Raw genomic sequence first — 18,323 nt, 5'->3', positions numbered from 1 at the left:
AATGAGATTCTTTCTTTCAGCGGAGGAAATGATAATAGATATAATGAGCTCTGGTCAACATCTCTGCTGGTTTTCGTAATTGTTCCTGAGATGAAATCAATTATGTTGGTGATCTACTGTGCTGCTTTGGTGCGGCTCACCACTGACTGTGAGGTCACTGACAGCTCCTTTCTTATGGTATTCAGATAGACTGGATTTAAATTGGAAAATCCAACCACATGAAGATGTTTCATCACATGTGTTTGTAAGTTGGATAATAATGTAAGAGATGAAAATTATTTTTAACTAGATCCAACTGACTTCAACTCAATGTATTATAGAATGATTTTGCATTTACTTCTCAAGTTTACTGGGCTAAAGAAACATTGAAAACATATAATACACATTTGTATCTTTGAAACAGCTGTGCCTGCCTTGAGAATGTGTGTGTGTGTGTGTGTGTGTTTGTGATTGGTCAGGGTGGGGGTGTGATGGATGACACTCACTCAAGTTGAGAACTGTACACTTGTTGAGTGAAAGTGCACAAGTGAAAGTACTATCTACCGAGTATGCTTAGTCCGGCTTTCCTGTTGAAGATGGTCAAATCTTTATGGATTGCCACCAGCCACTGACAACTGTAGGATTTGTCCCGGTGCTGCTGATGGTTAGTCTGACAGTAACAGACTATCACTTTGTTTGTGTTGGAGAAAGACAGTGAGGCAATGCCATTTGGTTTCAACTTTTACAAATAAACTGATGATCCCTCGATTTAATTAGCTCTATCTGTAGAATGCTCACCTCTACACAAACGCTCCATATGCACACACAGCACTCTCTGTAAAGGGGGATGAGGGGATGTGAGAACATGTTCGGACTGTTTTTTTGTTTTTTTTTTGGTTGAAAGGTAACAGCATCCCTCCTCATCAATTTACAAATCGCCTATCCTAAATAACTAATGTCCACATTTCTGATTTGTTCATCATTTTAAGTAGAATGAGTGAACTAAAACCCAGTGTTGAAAACAGCTCATATCCACCATGACTGGCGAAGAGACAACAGAACGAGCAGCAGCCTCAGAAACCCGAACACCATAAACATAACATTTTTTGAATAGAAGTTTCAGTTCTGAACAAAGGAAGATGTGAAGCACAGAACGGTGTGTGAATAATAATTTACTACTGTAATAAAAATAGTTCCAACTCCGGTCCACCTTGGGTTCTGTCTATGTAATGTTTATTTGGTAATTTGTATAGTGGTTTCAAATCGATACTTTGCAGGCAATTGAAAAAAGAAAAAAAGTTAAACTCCACAGCATTTAATAGCTGCCTGCAAATTAGAAAAGTAAACAAAGTTTGTTCAGCAATCTGACCGGTCAGAAGAAGTTAAAATCGTACAATTGGATGTTTTGTTCTTTGTCATAAACACCAGCCAGATAACAAGAGCATTGTCTAGATGTCCTTTAAACCCTACTCCTTTCTTTTGGATTTTTTAATTCAGAACATCCAAACTTCAAATCTTTTATGAGCCTCTGCAAAACAGCATTTCTAAACAACGTGTCCAGCGAGTGCAAAAGTAGATTTTTAACAGCATGAAAATATCTGGAAAAACAAAGTCCAAAATATCACTCTAGTAGAATAATATGCAATGACATACCATGGACAAATCCTACTGTTTATAGTTTATAAGTAGAACATAGAAACATTAGAAACAATAATGCATGTGTTATGTCTTTGAAAATTAATTCATTAGACCTTTTTTGGTAGACATGGGTATTAATTCACATCATAGCCCTGTTATAAAAACTCGTCCACACATTGCACATGGCCCAAGTTTCTTTCTGCTGCTGACTTTCTGGAAAGAAGCCACCTGAAATCCTGAAAACCACAGAGCACCCTAGGAATTGTGATGGGCCCAACATAGAGGCCAAAAAAGGTTATTTCTCTCGACTTAGAGCCAAAGATGGGTAGGTCATTCAGTTTTAAGTAAAATATTTTTTAATAGGTTTTACTCTATTGCGTGTATTTGTGGTTGTGTGGGTGTGTGTGTGTGTTAGCCCTTGTATATCTATCTTTGTGAGGACCAGTTAGGGCTACAACCTACAAAGTGAGGACATTTTGGAAAAGTGAGGTCCTCACTTTGCGACCCTGTGACCACCCTTTAATGGACTGTTTGGGAGACTTAGTTTTAGGGTTAGGATTACAATTAGGTTACGGTTAGGTTAAGGGTTGGGTATCTAGTTTTGATGGTAAGGTTTAGGGTAAGGGGCTAGGGAATGCATTATGCCAATTATTGTCCTTACTAAGATAGCTGTAAAAACGTGTGTGTGATAACTGCAGAAGAATATGAACCCTGTCCAATCAATAATGCCACAATGTCTGTATTTGTGTCTGTCTCTGCGCAGACCTGCTCGACAGTGGAGTGCTGGCATCTGCAGTGTGACGCTGGGCTGCTGGAGAGAGGAGCCAGTGTTATCATGACTGTACGCTCCAGACTCTGGGCTGAAACCTTCATCGAGGTGAGACTACACAGCTCAACCTGCTCTTCACTGATGGTCACACGTACACTGTTAGTAAAGGAAAGATCTAGATTGAAGGGAAAACCAACAACATCTGTTGTTATACTGCCCTCTGTTGGCGGTCAGCAAAACAGCAGTTTGCTCAATACAACATGCTCTATACTGAATATTTTACCGCTCATCATCATTTTAGAACAGGGGGACACCATTTTGAGATGTAATTTTGAGGAATAAATAAAACTCAAAAAATATTATTATTCATAATCACGAACAAGTCCCATTCACATGTTCATACAGCACATCTATACACAGCACTTTTTGTATCACATTCGCATAGTGGTGGTACTTTCATCAGGGGCTAATTGGGCTTGAGAATTTTGCCCAAGACACTTATACTGCTCAGTAGAACATTTTATGTTGTTTGAAAATTATTACAATTTAATCAGACCTTATTTGGGGGCAGGGGTTTACATTGTTTTCCAATCTGCCCAATCAGCTCTATAAAGCTTAAGTAAATGTAAAAAATGGAATTGGTTTAAACAGTTTGATCACAAACCAGAGTGTCTTTCTGCTGCTGACGTCCTCGAAGGAAGCCCCCTGCGTCATTCTGAAAACCACGGACAGACATATTCATGCAGCACGCCTATGCAATGTTCTTTTTCCATCACTTTCATACACTGTTTGCACAGCCATCAGGGACAATTTGGGGTTCCTGTATCTAGACCATGGACACTTCAGAATACAGACTGGGGGATTGAACCATCGACCCTCTTGTTCATGGACAACCCTCTCTACCTCCTGAGACACATCTGCCCATTAAATATATGATACAAAATATCAGCTATCATCAGTGAGACACTGAAGCCTCTTTAAAACTTGTCCTACTGTTCTCTGCTTTTCCACAGAGGGCTTATAAGCAGTATATTCTGGAGTGCTCCGTTCACTACAAAGTGGAAAGGATGCCTTATTCTATTCTTCCAAAATCCAAGCCATTGGGATCCAAAAAGGTAACACAACCTGATGTTTTAATTCAATTTTACAATTTCCCAAACCTTGTTAACTTGTTTGCATGTGAATAGGTATGTGGAGGCTCATTTCAGTGTTGTGGTTCCTGTTGTTCAGGTGGTGACGGCCGTGATGTGGAACAAGCCGGACAGTATGTACTCTGTTCCAGTGTGGATCATCATCCTGGCTGTGTTGGCTGGGCTGCTGTTACTCTCCCTGCTCATATATCTACTGTACAAGGTAATTAACTCAAGAATAGCCATAATAATACCATCACAATTGAAAATAACTGGCATGTGGTAAAACCTTCTCTTCAGGTATTGTGTAAATACCTAAGTTGCAGTAGTACACTTGTTGCAGGTAGTGAAACCATGCATTTGCACTTTGACTTTGACACTGTGACAAACACATACACAATCTGCCACACTGAAATCAGCTCCTTCTATTATAAAGCAGCCGCGCTCAGAAATGACTGTTTTCTAAAATCTCGACTTAAGCAAAATAACAAACCACAGAGGAACCTTGATGAAAGTAAAACCTTTAAAAGAGACGGGGAATAATAACCTTTAAAAATATTTCCTCCTCCAGAATTTGTCAGATTGATGTGCATCTCCCTCTGTTTCCCTCCAGATGGGCTTCTTTAAAAGGTCTGATCCGTACGGTACGACCATGGAGAAGGCCCAGCTCAAACCCCAGGCGTCCTCTGAAGCTTAGATCCAAGACGGATCCTCCCCTGCAGCTGCTCCAAGGAACTGGAATCACCATCGCATTCACAAACAAAGAAGGATAAGCAGGCAACCCATTTAATGAAGGGATATTATTGGAGCTGTATCACTGGAATACAAACTATCTGGTGCTGCACTAATGACTACAAGGGTGATGCAGTCGAATACGCACTGCTCTTTTGGGAGTGAGATTTATGAAGCTTCTGGAGAAAAAGAAAACAACGCAGACTTCCTCCATCGCCAAAACCCTGTGGAAAAATGTTACTTTGGAAAATCCTCCCCAAATACAGGAAAACAAATGCACCTCCAACAAAGGCACTAACGCTACAGAATTCCTTTAACCGGAAAATGTGTATTTGAAGCCACGTTTGCAGTCCAAGTGTTAAATATCTTTTGAAATTCCTGCTTTTGTACAATGTATACACCACTTGTTATTTATGGCCCAGTGTTTTTCCTGTTGATTGTTGAGTGTTGTACTGTAATGTCTGAGGGACAATCCTGGTGAAACTGCGATGTTTTGCTTGAATCATTCCTCTCCCATATTGGGAGGTATTTTGTTTGTTGTAATGTAATGTAATGTATTCATTGTGTTATGATCTGTTGGTGTGGTGGCCCAGAATAAAGCCTAATTTTGTATACCCATCCAAAAAACCTTGATTTTATGGGCAGTGGGTGATGACCTCGAAGACTGCGATAAAAAAGATAACATTTTCTAAATTCAGATTTAGAGTATTTGAAACTAGGTTTGTAAAAATAACCTATTGTGGTTTTGCATTTCTTAACTCTAGCAACTGTTTTTAATGCCTCATTACTTCCCTCTGTAAGTGTCAAATGTTACTACCACTGTACATGCATGTCTTCTGATGCATTCAAGAGATATCAGAGGTTTCACGTTTTCACATATCTCTTGTGTCTCGATGGCACGATGAAGCACAATGAAGCTGATACATTCAAGTGACGTAATGATGAGAGCATGTTGCGTGTATTTGTTACCAATGCAATTTGAACTGTGCTGGCTATTATGTGATGTAAACAGACATCACCAGTCAGAAGGAAAGTTTAAGTGGGACAAATGTCCAATATCCGAGTTCGACAACAAAGTTGTTCTGGACTTTTCTTCAAGTGTTTTGTGGTTTTCCTTCAGAGATGATAGATTAGCTTTCATACTCTGTCCCACTACATCCACTGGCCTTTTCTCAAGAGACCGTCCAGTTTCCTCCTGTCAGCAGTCGAGGTTCAGACCACTCCAAAGAAGATAGAAGCAGAAGCATACTTGTGTTGATACATTTGTATCAACGATGCGAATGTATCAACAAAAGTATGCTTCTGCTTCTGTTCGAACACACTTTAACAGGTCGAACAGGAGAGAGAGAGAGAGAGAGAGAGCGATGTTCATGACATGGTTACCTCTGAAGAGTCCTGGATGTGTTTTCCTACTGGTGGTATTGATGTGTTTGCTCTAACCCACATTTGTGCTGAGTGTGAGCTTGCATGGTTCTGCTGAGTTCCGCTGGATGGATGCTCCCTCCCAACTCTGAGTGTTTATGCCCCCCCTCTCTCTCTCTCACTGTATGTTTGTGTGCGCGCTCCCTGGTTATATAAGCCACCATCACAAGGGTAAAAGTCTGGAGAGGAGCACAAGTGTCGATCCTAGAAAGGAATAGAAGAGACAGACGACTGCACTTGCTTTCACTTGGCTGTGAGTAACCCTTTCCTTCTGTGGTATGTGATTAAACAGAGTTGAACGTGTCGTTTACAGTAGAGCAGGACACTGTTGTGCATGCACTGTAATCTCATCTGTCTGTAATTCAACACAAGAGTCTGCAGTGGCAGATGACTCAGCTGTTAGCTTTGGAGCCAGGATGAGCAGTGCAATGCAGAGGGAATATGCAGCAAAGTGTTTGACACACACAAATCTGTTTTCTATGCCTCAGGTAAAATATAGCTTTTAGTTAAAACTGATATTTCCACTTTTTACAGTGGCTCTCATTGCTTGTGTTATGACACAGATTCAGGAGGAACCTGAAAGGAAAATTTGTCATCAGGTTTCTTTCTGATATGGTATGAATGAGCTACATGGGACAATAGTGGTAAGAAAAAATTAAAATAAAACACAACTATAGTCACTACCCCTCCCTAAGTAGTCAAATGAAACTAGCCCCTTGAACCATCGTTCCTATACCAATGTGCCAGCCCAGGTTGTTTTCCTGCTGGATGATTTCTGACAGTTGATCCTTTGTGATGCCTCCTATTCAGGAAGGACACAGGGAGGCTTTGGCCCCAGCTGCGGTGCTGTGAGTCAGCAGACTTGGTATTATGGTGTTTGGGTTTGGTATCAAGGGCGATGACTCAGCCCTGGTTTAATTTTGTGGGCCCAAACAATACGTCCATCATCAGCCTCACCGATCAAACCCACAGTCGTTTGTTTACAACTCTGCTAAACACTGCAAACTTTTCAGTGAATTTGAGCTGTCAGCTGATTCGTCCAGACAGCCTGATAGAAACTGGATGAACACGTGTGCTGACCCAATCTGCTCTTTCCTTATTTTACGCATACAGGTCCTGCCTTCTCTGTATGAGCTGTAATCATGGCCAGAAACCTTCTGAAGAATCCCAGTGGGGAAGGTAGGGTGTCATTTTATTTAGAGAGGATCGGCAACTATGTAGCTGGTTGATTTGGTATGTGAACTATTTCTAAAGGCATGAGTGAGATTTTACTATCCTTAAGTATAATTTGTATTTAGAAAAGATAGAAAATTGGGATAAGATTAGTTCTGGTCTTGGTCATGGTCTTCCTTTGCTGGTCAAACTTGATCAAACCTCCCCTTGTAATTGAACATGGCTCTAAGTGTACCCAGTAGAAAATATAGCATACTACTATTGGCAGCGTGAGACTGTGCATTTCCCCTCCCAGAACAGCTGGAATTCTGGGAACTGACGGAGAACGGTGGAAACCAGTGGACGGTGGAAGACATGCCAGGAGACTGTGGCCACGACTTCTGCAGTGATGGAGTGACCAAGTACTTTGCGACCTCATTTGAGTGAGTGACTATCAGGTTTGGGTTACCTCCTTAAGGTTAGAGTTTGCCACTCTTTGGAGCATCCAGTCTCCAGTGTTTATTTAAAACTTTTTTTGTTGCACAATCCCTCCTCTGTTACATAGTATTTATTATATTTAATTTTGTTTCCCACTTTTGAATATGACTTATTTATATATCTGTGAGGATGTCCATATGAAGTTGAGTGAGTGACTGTTTTCATCAATCCAACACAAAAGCATTATGGTTTGTGTGTCCCAGGCTGTGTCTGAAGAGACAGGTGATCGACTTGATGGCAGAAGGTTACTCCAGTGAGCAGCTTGACGCTCAGCCTGTCGTCAACGTGGAAGACTGGTGAGACAGAGGCGGACTGAGAGTGCATGTGGACACAGTGGATAGGTGTGAAGCATCACTGGTTAACGTTGAAGCTCATCCTGCAGGTACTGTGGGAGGACAGACTGCGGCTGCACCTACCAAATGACTGTGTCTCTGCTGGATGAGAATCACGAGGTCATGCAGGAGTTTAAACCTGAGCCGGTGATTCTCGAACCCGACAGTGACGACTGCTCGTGGAGAAAGGTACACAGACACACACACACTTACACAGACACACATGTTTGTACAGCTATATTAGTGAGGTAACTCATTGGCATAATGTATCCCCTAGCCCCTAACCCCAACCATCCTAACTAAATGTCTAACCCTAACCCTAAACCTCAACCGAACCTAAACTTCATTCTAACCCTAACCCTAAAACCAAGATTTAACCCCCAAACAGTCCTTTAATGGTGGGTGGGGGTGTGTGGCGGACAGCCCTAAATGTCCTCACTTTCCCGAAATGCCTGGTCCTCAAACTGGTCTTCACAAATATAGCTGTACACACATACACACCCACACACATAGACACACACAATCTCCATGACTTCAGAGGACATACTTGTTTAAAATTAGTTTTCTGAAGACTCACTTAAACCGTTGTTAGTATTTGAAGTGTACATAAGTGGGCGGCTCATGTGTCCTGCATCCATTTGGATCATAGGTTGTGTACATCCTGTGAAATTAACGCAACACACATGTGCGATGCATTGCCCCAATTAAGGTCAGGGCCGTAGCGAGGCCTTGACAGGTTCAATGTCATCAGGCACATATCACCTTGGTGACTTGCTTTTTGTCCCCTCTCTGTTTGAACCTCAGATCAGCAATTCATTTTCTGAGTATGGCCCAGGACTGCGCCACATCTCCTTTGAACATGGAGGACAAGACGCCAAGTTCTGGAACGGCTGGTTTGGAGTGCGGGTCACTGGGAGCTCTGTTACTATTGAAGTCTAATTGGAAAGAAAAAGAAGAGAGGGAGGAGAAGGGAAATAAAGAAAACGCTGAAAGATAAAGAGGGAAGAGAGGCAGGGGGATATATTAGGGTACAGACTAGAGTGGGGGGTTCAAGGGTTCAACAGGACCAGCTTTGCCTAATACACCTACTGTAGCTTTCACCACTACACAGTGGCTTCAGAGATTATTCAGACCCCTTAACATTTGATTGTTTTGTAGATTCAATTTTAAACCATTTTATGTTTTTGCAAATCATACATTCCTGCAAATAAAAAAAACTGAAATGCCTCATTTGCTAAAGTAGTCAGGCCCTTTGCTGTGACACTAAGTACTGTGATCAGGTGCAGCTTTCATTTACCTCTACTAGTGTCCAGACATTGAATGCACCTGTGGATAAACTTAATTGACTGGATATACTGTAAATTGGAACAGCACATGTGTGTCTATAAGGTCCCACAACTCACAGTGCGTTTCAGAACAAAAACGAGTCAATTCATATGAACTCTCTGTAGACCTCCAGTAAACATATGGCGGCGGTTTGAGTGTTTCCAGCAGCACACTGACCACAATAATTGTGAAATATGGGAGAACCTGGTGGTAGTGTCATGTTTTGGAGGTGGTTCTTAGCAGCAGGGACACAGAGACTGGTCAGAATAGAGGGAATTTCACTTTTCAACACAACAATGCCCTGGGGGCATGTCACCAAGACAACACAAGGGATTCAGGACACATCTCAGACTGTGGCCTGGATAAAGTCCAAACTCAAACCCCATAGAACCTTTGTGGAGAGTTTAAGACGTTAGTTCACACACTTACTCTTCAATCTGATGGAGCCTCAGAGGATCTGCAGAGAAGAAAGGAATAAACAGCCCTAAAACCATCTGTACATAGCACTTCCAACAAATTTGAGGTTGCAATTGCTGCTAAAGGATCTTCTTAAAACATGATCTCATTATATCACTGTGGATCATCGAGTGTAGAATGATGGGTAAACATTCATTTTATTAGTTTAGCAGAGTGAAAGGTCTGAAACTCTCTTAATCCACCTTATGTCGCTGCTTGTGCAGTGGAACCATGCAGCTGCTATGAAGACTTTAGTTATTAATCTATGACGATGAATCACCAGAGAACACCGTCATGGTGGCAGCTTGGCTTTACTTACCTTAAAACTACTGCTTACAAAATAGTCATGAATCCTGATCTATAACTGAACTACTACCTCTGCACGGTGACATGTGCTGGGGCTTAACAAACATGACTGATCGTTGTAATCAGTCAAATATGAATAAAATAATGAAATAAATTGTTGTCTACTGTACTTTCTGTTTTATCAAGTAAATTTTGATATAAAGATCTAATCAACTGAATAAAATGACGTCAGACTGTAGGTGGAAGACGGCTTTGTCTGATGATGATTAAGCCTCATGTGGCAACGGCCAATATTGTGGGGCTTCTGGTGCAGACATGGGTTATAGACCAAGACTCCATCATCTGTTCACCATACACGTTAATCAGTGGTGGCTGGTTAATACAGAGGAATTGGTACCCGCTCCCTCCAACATCCTCCACTCTCATTTGGCTGTAAGTTCATAACGCAATGTATAAAATCCAGCAGAAGCAGGTCAGTAGCGTCAGTTAATGTTCACATGAAACATCCGAATGAAGGAAAACTTATACGAGCTCAGTGACACTCAAGTGATCTCTGGATATCTTCAAAAACTCTCACCTTATTCACATGATATATAGTCAGTTTTTAAGAAACACTGAATTCAGATCTTGAGTTTGCACCAATATTTGAAGTGTCCCCTGTTTACCTCCACTAAGGTGGTTATGCTTTCACCACCCTTGTCCGTTTATTTGTTGTTAAGATTATGCAAAAACTACTGCGTTTAGGCCCGCCTTTCTCATTAGCATACGGACACAGAAATGTGGAAATAAATAAATGTGGAAATATATTTAAGACATTTATTTATACATTTTTGTATTTATTTCTGTATTTATTTATACATTAATTTATTTATACTCAAGTCATGTATGGTCCTCCATAGCCTGGCACATGTCAAAATGTCTATAGAAACTAGGCCAGACAGAGAATAAAAGAAGTTAGTATAGTTAAAGTTTTATGCTCAGAAGGTTTCTGTCAACAGTGTAAGGCTAATTTATCCAAATCATAATTAGAACATTTACTCAAGTATAGCTATTATTTCAAAATTGGTGTGTTTACTAACGAAAACTTTATCCAGGATCAACAAATCAATTTCACTGGATGACAATTCAAATTATATTTAAAAGTCTAAATATGCTCAGATTCAACATATATGTAGACACTATCAAATAAAAACAGAAATTTAAAAAAAACTCACTTTTATTTTCATTCATTTCATTAAAGCTGTTTAACTCATATTCTCAAGTGGCTGACATACTATGTTACATAATACAAATACAAACACCAGCCATAAATAAAGGTTTGATAGCCAACTTGTAAGTGACCATACAACCCAATTAAAAAATTAATATACAGGCCAGTTGGCATTGCACAATTTACTCTGCAAATTAAGGGCACTGTATAGTTTAAAGCTACATGCTTATGAATCAGTAAATTAGCTTAAGTTCAGCCACTCATTCTTACAACCCTTGGCTGTGAAATGCAGTCTTCAACACTAGCTGTGGCTGGCTACCAGCTTTTTCAGTTCAGTGTAATATGTTTATTTATCACGGCCCATGTTAAAAAGTCTAGCACGTCAGAAGAGCAACACAAACACATACAAATCATTTTGATGTAATGATGTGAGCAATGTAGTCACAGACTGAGCCTCAGAGGTAAAGGTCACAGACTAAAACTTTCAAACACTGATTGTGGTAATAACTTATAAACAGAGACAAGGGGACAAAACTCATTCAAATGGATGACAAGGACTTGAGTTGGATGCTCATGTTGAGCAAACTCATGAAATGTAACATTATCCAAGTACTAAAAATACTAAAATAGATCTTATCTACAAAGTATGAACCTTTAACTGTCCCATTCCTTTGTTACCAACACTGTGATTTCAATTCAAGTTAATATGAGCATTTGACCTATATAACATTTAAATGTGAATGTGGACACTAGTGGAAAGAAAAAAAAGGTAAAAAAAACTCAGTTGCCTGAGTTACATTGCCTCAATGCTACAAAGGTTGATATTGAAGGAAAAGAAATGTCAGTGACTTGACGTGTCTGTAGGAAATATGAAACTCTGCATTCTGCTCTTATTATGGACTCGGGTCACAAACACATCAGGGAAAAAAAGGATTGTTCTGAACACTTCCCGGGAAGTACAAACAGCATTAAATCTAACCGAATATCAGCATAGAAATGTAAAGCAACTTTCAGACATGCACTGAACTCCGGTTAACGACAAATGTCCGAATGGAACTTTCTCCGGGGTTTCAAAAAGGAAATTTATAAATATCTCCGAATAAAAAAGTGGTGCCACACTAGTTAAGAAGTCTAGAGAGCCTTTGGTGATTAGGGCTGAAGCCGGTGTGGATATAGAGTAAACCAAAATATGTGATTTCCAAGGAGCCATCGATATGTTGCATCCAGCCTCGGAATGCAGTGCCACCCTTCACCTAACACTGCAGAGATTTATGTGTTGTTGAGAACATGTCTGAGCGGAGAATCTCCTGCTGCACTCTTCATATGTGAAAGGAAAACTCCGGAGAAGGTCTAGACCCCCTCGTCCGGACATTCTCTTCGGAGTTCATGTTTGAAAACGACTTGTGTATGCAACAGTGTATGTTGTGTTTTCGGATGGTTTCAGGTGACCTTGTCAAGGTGAAGGACAAAGACAGAGCAGGCAGGACTCTCTATTCTCCCTGTGACTGCATCTGTTTACAGAAGGCCTCGAACTGCTGCTGCTCCAACTCTGTCATCACCTTGTTCAAGGCATAGATCTGAAAATAAAGACGGAGCAAATGTTAAGTATTTAACTTGGACATAAGATCAGGTTTGAGATTGAGGAGTGGTGATGAAGTGTGTCACCTCGGCTCTCTGTCTCTGTTTGAGCTCTTGCTGTGCAGACTTCTGCCTGGCTCGGTCTCCTCTGGTCGGGGTCGAGTTCAGCTTTGGCTTGTCCTTACGGCAGGCGGGCTCCATGGCAACAGGCCTCGATCAACTTGAGGAGATTCAAGAGAGCATGATAGTTTTTGACACAATCTCACAGACTGAGTTGGTTCTCAGTTATAACACAATCAACCAACAACAACATTGAGTTCCTACTTAAGAGCAACATACAAGTGATCAGCGACGCCCCTTTATCAGAGGAGAACAACTCGGCTCACACACACACACACACACACACACACACACACACACACACACACACACACACACACACACACACACACACACACACACACACACACACACACACACACACACACACACAACACACACACACAACTTCTGAAAGTGGCTATAATCCCCTTAAATATGTGATGCTCTGTGTTGGTTTGATGAACATAGAACAGTTCATTAGTCTTCAGTGTTAATGTGAAAAACCTTAGCAATAGGTTTAGATTCATCTTATTGACGTGAGGCTACATTCCTCAAGCTAACATTAATGTCACACTGACAAACAGACCGATAGTAACGTGAGGGACACAACATGTTTATTAGCAACAATAACACTTGTAATCGACATTTTCTGTGATAAGCTAGCTTCGTTAAAAAGCTACAAAACATCGGTTTCTATTTTGTATATTTCTATTCTGCTTAAAGTCTGATATTAATCCTGGTAGGTTTCACGTCAGCAAATGAAGTTGATGCTAGCTAACGTTTGACTTGTTAATAATAGCTAACTGTCGTTTAAATTCCATAAAGTAATAATTCCGTAACAGTACCATGTGAGTCCAGATAATGGAGCACGTACCTGGTAAATACAGGAGCTGAAGGAATATTATAAAAAACTAAATTCACCTAAGTTAGTCAGTCAGCTGACTGTAGCTAGCTTCGAGCCTAGCCGAATCAAAGCAGTTGTTCCTAGTGTGCCACCAGTAAATAAGTCCGGGTATAAAAAACGTCTGAATAAATGTTCCGTTTCCTGGCCTATGACTATAATGACAATTTAGCTGTGAGGGTACTCCCTGTTTAACAGTGTCGTGCATTTTTAGAACGACGAACCAAACTCCATTTCTACATTGTTGGACTCGATTGAAGCATCATACATTGTGTAAATCTTATCTTAGTCAGATTTGACGGTAAAATTCTTATTACACATTGAACTCATTATAAACCCAATGATTCTGTATGGTAGACGGTAGATCTCACATCCATAAATGTAGAATGACCAAAAGGAACCCTAATTTCACCGTATTTCTATATGAATTTAAATAATATAATTATGCAACTTACAGACACTAAAGCGTGACAACTGTTCAAATGAACAATAACAAACAGGTTCCCTTCTTTTTTCCCTCTTGTTGAGGTGAACCAGGGTTGTAACGTTTACCTCCACCAAGGATCTTTTTTTTACCCCTCTCCGTTTGCTGGTTTGTTTGTAAGCAAGGTTTCACTCCAACAGTCAAAAGGTTTTCTACAAAACTTAGTGGACGGATGCAGCATGGGTCAGTGAAGAGGTCAGCGAAGAAGCCTTTACATTTTTCAGATTGGGACCAAGGGGCTGGTCCAGCAAATTTCTTTAAAACATTCTTCAACGTAGGAAAATAGGGCATCAATTTTATAATTTAATCAATGGTTCTCGATTAAATTTTTTTTACTAGGCAGAGTTAAGGAGCTGATATAAGTTTGTGTAATTTGGTGCAGTATGATTGAATTTAAGGGGAATGTTGGGCCGTGGCCGAGTTATGTGCTCAACTGAGTACCCTATTCATTCATTATCTAAGTCTAGTATCTCGCAACAGCTTATGCTCACACTCAACAAGGGAAAACAAGCCACCGGTGTTAAAGATGTCTTTTAGAAGTCTGTCAACAAAAACAGCTGAGGAAAGATAATTCAGTAGGCTGAGATAAGTTTATGCAGGGGTCCAGTCAGTGTCCTCACACAGAAAAAAAGAAAAGAAGAGCGGAGTAGATTTAGATTTACCTATTTGACCATTAACAGTAATCCCTGATTTTACAATTCATCTCCAACCAGCTCTGACCACAAGATGTCGCCCTTGTCCAACAGTCCACTTACATCAGCTACGTGTTAGAGTATTTTGAATAGCACAAATACTCTTAACATAGGACATCTTTTACAATAAGCTAATGTTGTAAGGTGCATATGAAAAGAAGAGAATATTGACAGCAGAGCGTCTAATGAAATAATAATCCTGAAATCTTTGGTTTGAACCCCTGATTGCTGATTAAATGGCGAAAAATAATAACTATAAAACAATCAAACAGCTTCCCTGTATTTTCACTCTTGATTTAGAGCTCATAGCGGATAGTGAATACTCACACCATATATATGCACACACACACACACACACACACACACACACACACACACACACACACATACATACTGCACACACTGCCCCCTCAGGGCTCCTCTGCTGTGCATAAATCAGTTGGGTGAGGAGTGAGCCTGACACAAGTTGAAGGGTGGTCCAGGACACATTTATCACCTCTGAAACAAAAACAGTCATTATGAGAGGACAGAATAACTGAACACTCTCACATACGAGGAGGGGAAACCATCCTCTCGGACCAGGCTACCTGACAGCACTGGTCGTCTCCCGTGTTGTTGTGAACCTGAGCTCTGAATGTGTGCATGTGTGCCCTCTGGCAGCAGCTACACCACAGAGATTTATCGCGTGGCATACCAACGGTTTACCTGGATTTATCCTCCAACTACAGGAGAGCGCTCTCCCCTGGAATAATATCCTGCCAAGAGCAACTTCAGCTGAACGCTGCAGACAACAGCCAGACCTGCTGCTCCATATGCACATGAAGCATGAAGGAAAAACACACGTGAAAAGCCCTGAAATAACCAGCAGAGGTTGAATGTGCTGCTGAACTCACAGATCTGTGTGTTTGGTTCAAAGCACTGCTTCTAAAAGTTGTATTTCCAGGAATGAAAGTAACAATGATTTAATGCTGATTCCTGTCAGCAGTTAATGTGACACACAAGTTGTTCTGACTCAGTTGTAGCTGATGAAATATTTGAAATGATCTGTCATAAACCTCCAGAGTCGGGAGGGTTGCGGGAAAAATACCCAAAACCGAAAGACTTGGTGTGTCTCATGTAGTTTGGGTTTATTTGACTGAAACAGTCGACAAACTGGGCAGTTAGTGAGTTGTCAGCTGTCAGAGACGTGTGCCACCCACAGAAAGTCCAGGGTGAAAGACGTCACAGCGCCGACCACACTGTCTGATTGACAAGTGATTTCTGGGAAGAGCATAGCACAAACAGCCGCAGTAATGACAGGACCCAACTTAGCAGCAAATCACAGGAAGAAGGTGGAGCACGGCTGCACGGCTGCATGGCACCACAATGAACCTGCTGAGATGTTGTTAATATTGTAAGGATGATGTTAGAGGAGCTCAGAAGCAGATTTAACACTGGCTGCATTTATGTGCTGCATTTATGACAGAGCAGTTCAGAGACATTACAGTGGAGGGTTAGAGATGAACCTTTTTCATGAGGTGAATTTATTGTCTGATAACTATAGCACGGGGCCCGATGTAAACCTGCCTGCTTGCTTGTCCTGTGTTACAGTTTTTCTCCATTGCTTTGGCTCATTTCACGAAACAGAAATGACATTCTCAGAGCTCTAAGTGCAATTGGCAAAATAGCCCATATGGTTCAGCACAACTACATAGATCACCTTCAAAAGGTCATATCTCACCCAAAACAGTTCACTCAAGTTTCCAAACCAAATCATTTTCTCATATAAATAGTCAGCTGTGGCTCATCTCTCAGAAAAAGCAAGACATTCTCAAAGCTTAAAACACATTTGCCAAAATAACATAGATGGTTCAGCAAAACTCCATAGCACACCTGCAAAAGGTCATATCTCTCCCAAAACAGCCAACTCATCAGTCAAAACTAAATCCTTTTCTCATACAAATAGTCAGTGCCCCCAAAATGAAAAGTCCCTTTGGCATTGTTTAAACACTACAGGTCAAAATGTTTAGATGTTTGTCAGTACGGCAGTGGACCATAGAAATATCCCTCATGTGCACATTTCAATCTTGGCTCAGTCCTTGAATGGTCACTGAATGGTTACAGTAGATGTTTTCTTTCCAGAATATTATGTGTATCAAACAGAAAAAAGATTTATTCAAGGTTTCACATAAAATATGTTTATTGAACTCATACTGCCATGGGAATTGTTACAGTAATTGCCATACATCATGGTTACAGTAACAGAAAATGTGTACAGCACTATATACTGTCAAACAATAAGAACATCAAAACTAAAATTTGGTATAGTGAGATATGACCTTTTGAAGGTGATCATGTAGTTGTGCTGAACCATATGGGCTATTTTGCCAATTACACTTGAGAATGCCATTTCTGTTTTGTGAAATGAGCCAAAGCAATGGAGAAAAACTGTAATGCTCCAGAGCTCCTTCAGGGGTTATTCTTTGTCAGTAGTGAGTCTTTTTATTGTTTGTCCTGGATGTTTTGTGCAGAAGTTTTTATAAACAGTGTCATGACTCAGAACGCTTTGTTGACTCAGATGAACCTGGTTCCTCTGCAATGAAGATTTTATCAATGTTTTTCATAAAATGAAACTGCATTGCTTTTATTTCAGTTCACGTGTGTGGTTCATATATAAGTTTGAATGATTTACTGAGCTGGTGTTATTTTTTCATTAATTGCATGTTGGCTATTTCAGAGATCAGTTGAGTATTCACACAATCGGCCACTGCACTTCCCTAGGTCATTAACAATACACAAGCCGAGTGTGAAGATCATGAGGTGCACGGTTTGCGAGATATGCGTTCCACAAACAGACACATGTTTGTGGAATTAATAGATTGATGAAGATTAAAGGACAAGTGATATTGTCACTTATATTGCAGGATATATAATATGTGTCATATCGATCATTTACGCAGTAATACCTTTGCATCATGCTTATGTCTGTAAAGGTCTGCTGGCTCTAACTATCAGATATCCATTTAAATCCCCCGAAGATTCCTACAGCAATTCAAAACTAAAAGTCTTTGTTGTTAAAGTTGCAACAAAACGTTCTCATGAGAGATGCTACAAGTAAAACTCTCAAAAACTTGCATCAAGTTTCTGAAGTTACTGAGCCGTGGTTGGTGCACAGAACCAATTCACACTTACACTTACACTATACAAAACCAAGTAGCTGCGGAGATCCACAGGTGATATAATCACACGGGTTGTAAACCCCGGAAATCAAAGATTCAAATGATCAGTGTGTGATACCTCAGTCGACTGCCAGTCTTGAAGTTGAGGACATTTCGGTCCCCTGAAGTAGCAGCAGAGTGACCGCTCTTTTATGTTGAAGATATCTGTGATGTTACAGGCAGCTGCTGACTCGACCTTGAGGGATACAGAGTGAGATGGAAGCAGCTCCACAGTCGGGCTTCAAAGATAACACCACTTTCTGCCTTCTGCTCAGCAGTGGTGAATATACACCTCACTGCAACTCAAAATGACATTGTCTCTGCCTTTATGTATCTATTTTTTTATATAAAAACGTTTACATTTCTGAACTGTCTTTAACATAAGTCATAGAGATAATGGATAACCATTAGGATAATGG

At 40.5% G+C, this 18,323-nt stretch overlaps 3 protein-coding genes across 3 annotated transcripts in view; 2 read left to right on the top strand and 1 right to left on the bottom strand.

Moving 5' to 3' along the window:
- Positions 1-4,866, top strand: part of LOC133960251 (integrin alpha-5-like) — a 40,369-nt gene extending 35,503 nt beyond the window's left edge. The window contains exons 27-30 of the mRNA XM_062394745.1: positions 2,381-2,494; positions 3,400-3,501; positions 3,617-3,739; positions 4,130-4,866. Coding sequence (XP_062250729.1) covers positions 2,381-2,494; positions 3,400-3,501; positions 3,617-3,739; positions 4,130-4,213 — 423 coding nt within the window. The 3' untranslated portion in view covers positions 4,214-4,866. The remainder of the gene's footprint in view (positions 1-2,380; positions 2,495-3,399; positions 3,502-3,616; positions 3,740-4,129) is intronic.
- A 922-nt stretch (positions 4,867-5,788) lies between these two features.
- On the top strand, positions 5,789-9,894 carry fbxo2 (F-box protein 2). The gene is made up of 6 exons (XM_062394730.1): positions 5,789-5,923; positions 6,784-6,849; positions 7,139-7,265; positions 7,524-7,616; positions 7,703-7,841; positions 8,457-9,894. Exons 2-6 carry the CDS (start codon positions 6,813-6,815, stop codon positions 8,589-8,591), a joined length of 531 nt encoding a protein of 176 aa, XP_062250714.1. The 5' UTR covers positions 5,789-5,923; positions 6,784-6,812; the 3' UTR covers positions 8,592-9,894.
- A 1,044-nt stretch (positions 9,895-10,938) lies between these two features.
- On the bottom strand, positions 10,939-13,629 carry svbp (small vasohibin binding protein). The gene is made up of 3 exons (XM_062394719.1): positions 13,505-13,629; positions 12,616-12,748; positions 10,939-12,527 (listed from the first exon to the last, which is right to left on the bottom strand). Exons 2-3 carry the CDS (start codon positions 12,727-12,729, stop codon positions 12,441-12,443), a joined length of 201 nt encoding a protein of 66 aa, XP_062250703.1. The 5' UTR covers positions 12,730-12,748; positions 13,505-13,629; the 3' UTR covers positions 10,939-12,440.
- Positions 13,630-18,323: the final 4,694 nt, after the last annotated feature.

The sequence above is a fragment of the Platichthys flesus genome, chromosome 2, assembly GCF_949316205.1.
Source record: "Platichthys flesus chromosome 2, fPlaFle2.1, whole genome shotgun sequence".
Classification (NCBI taxonomy): Eukaryota; Metazoa; Chordata; class Actinopteri; order Pleuronectiformes; family Pleuronectidae; genus Platichthys; species Platichthys flesus.
Note: the sequence above shows the minus strand (reverse complement) of the source record. Positions and strands in the feature narration are given on the sequence as shown.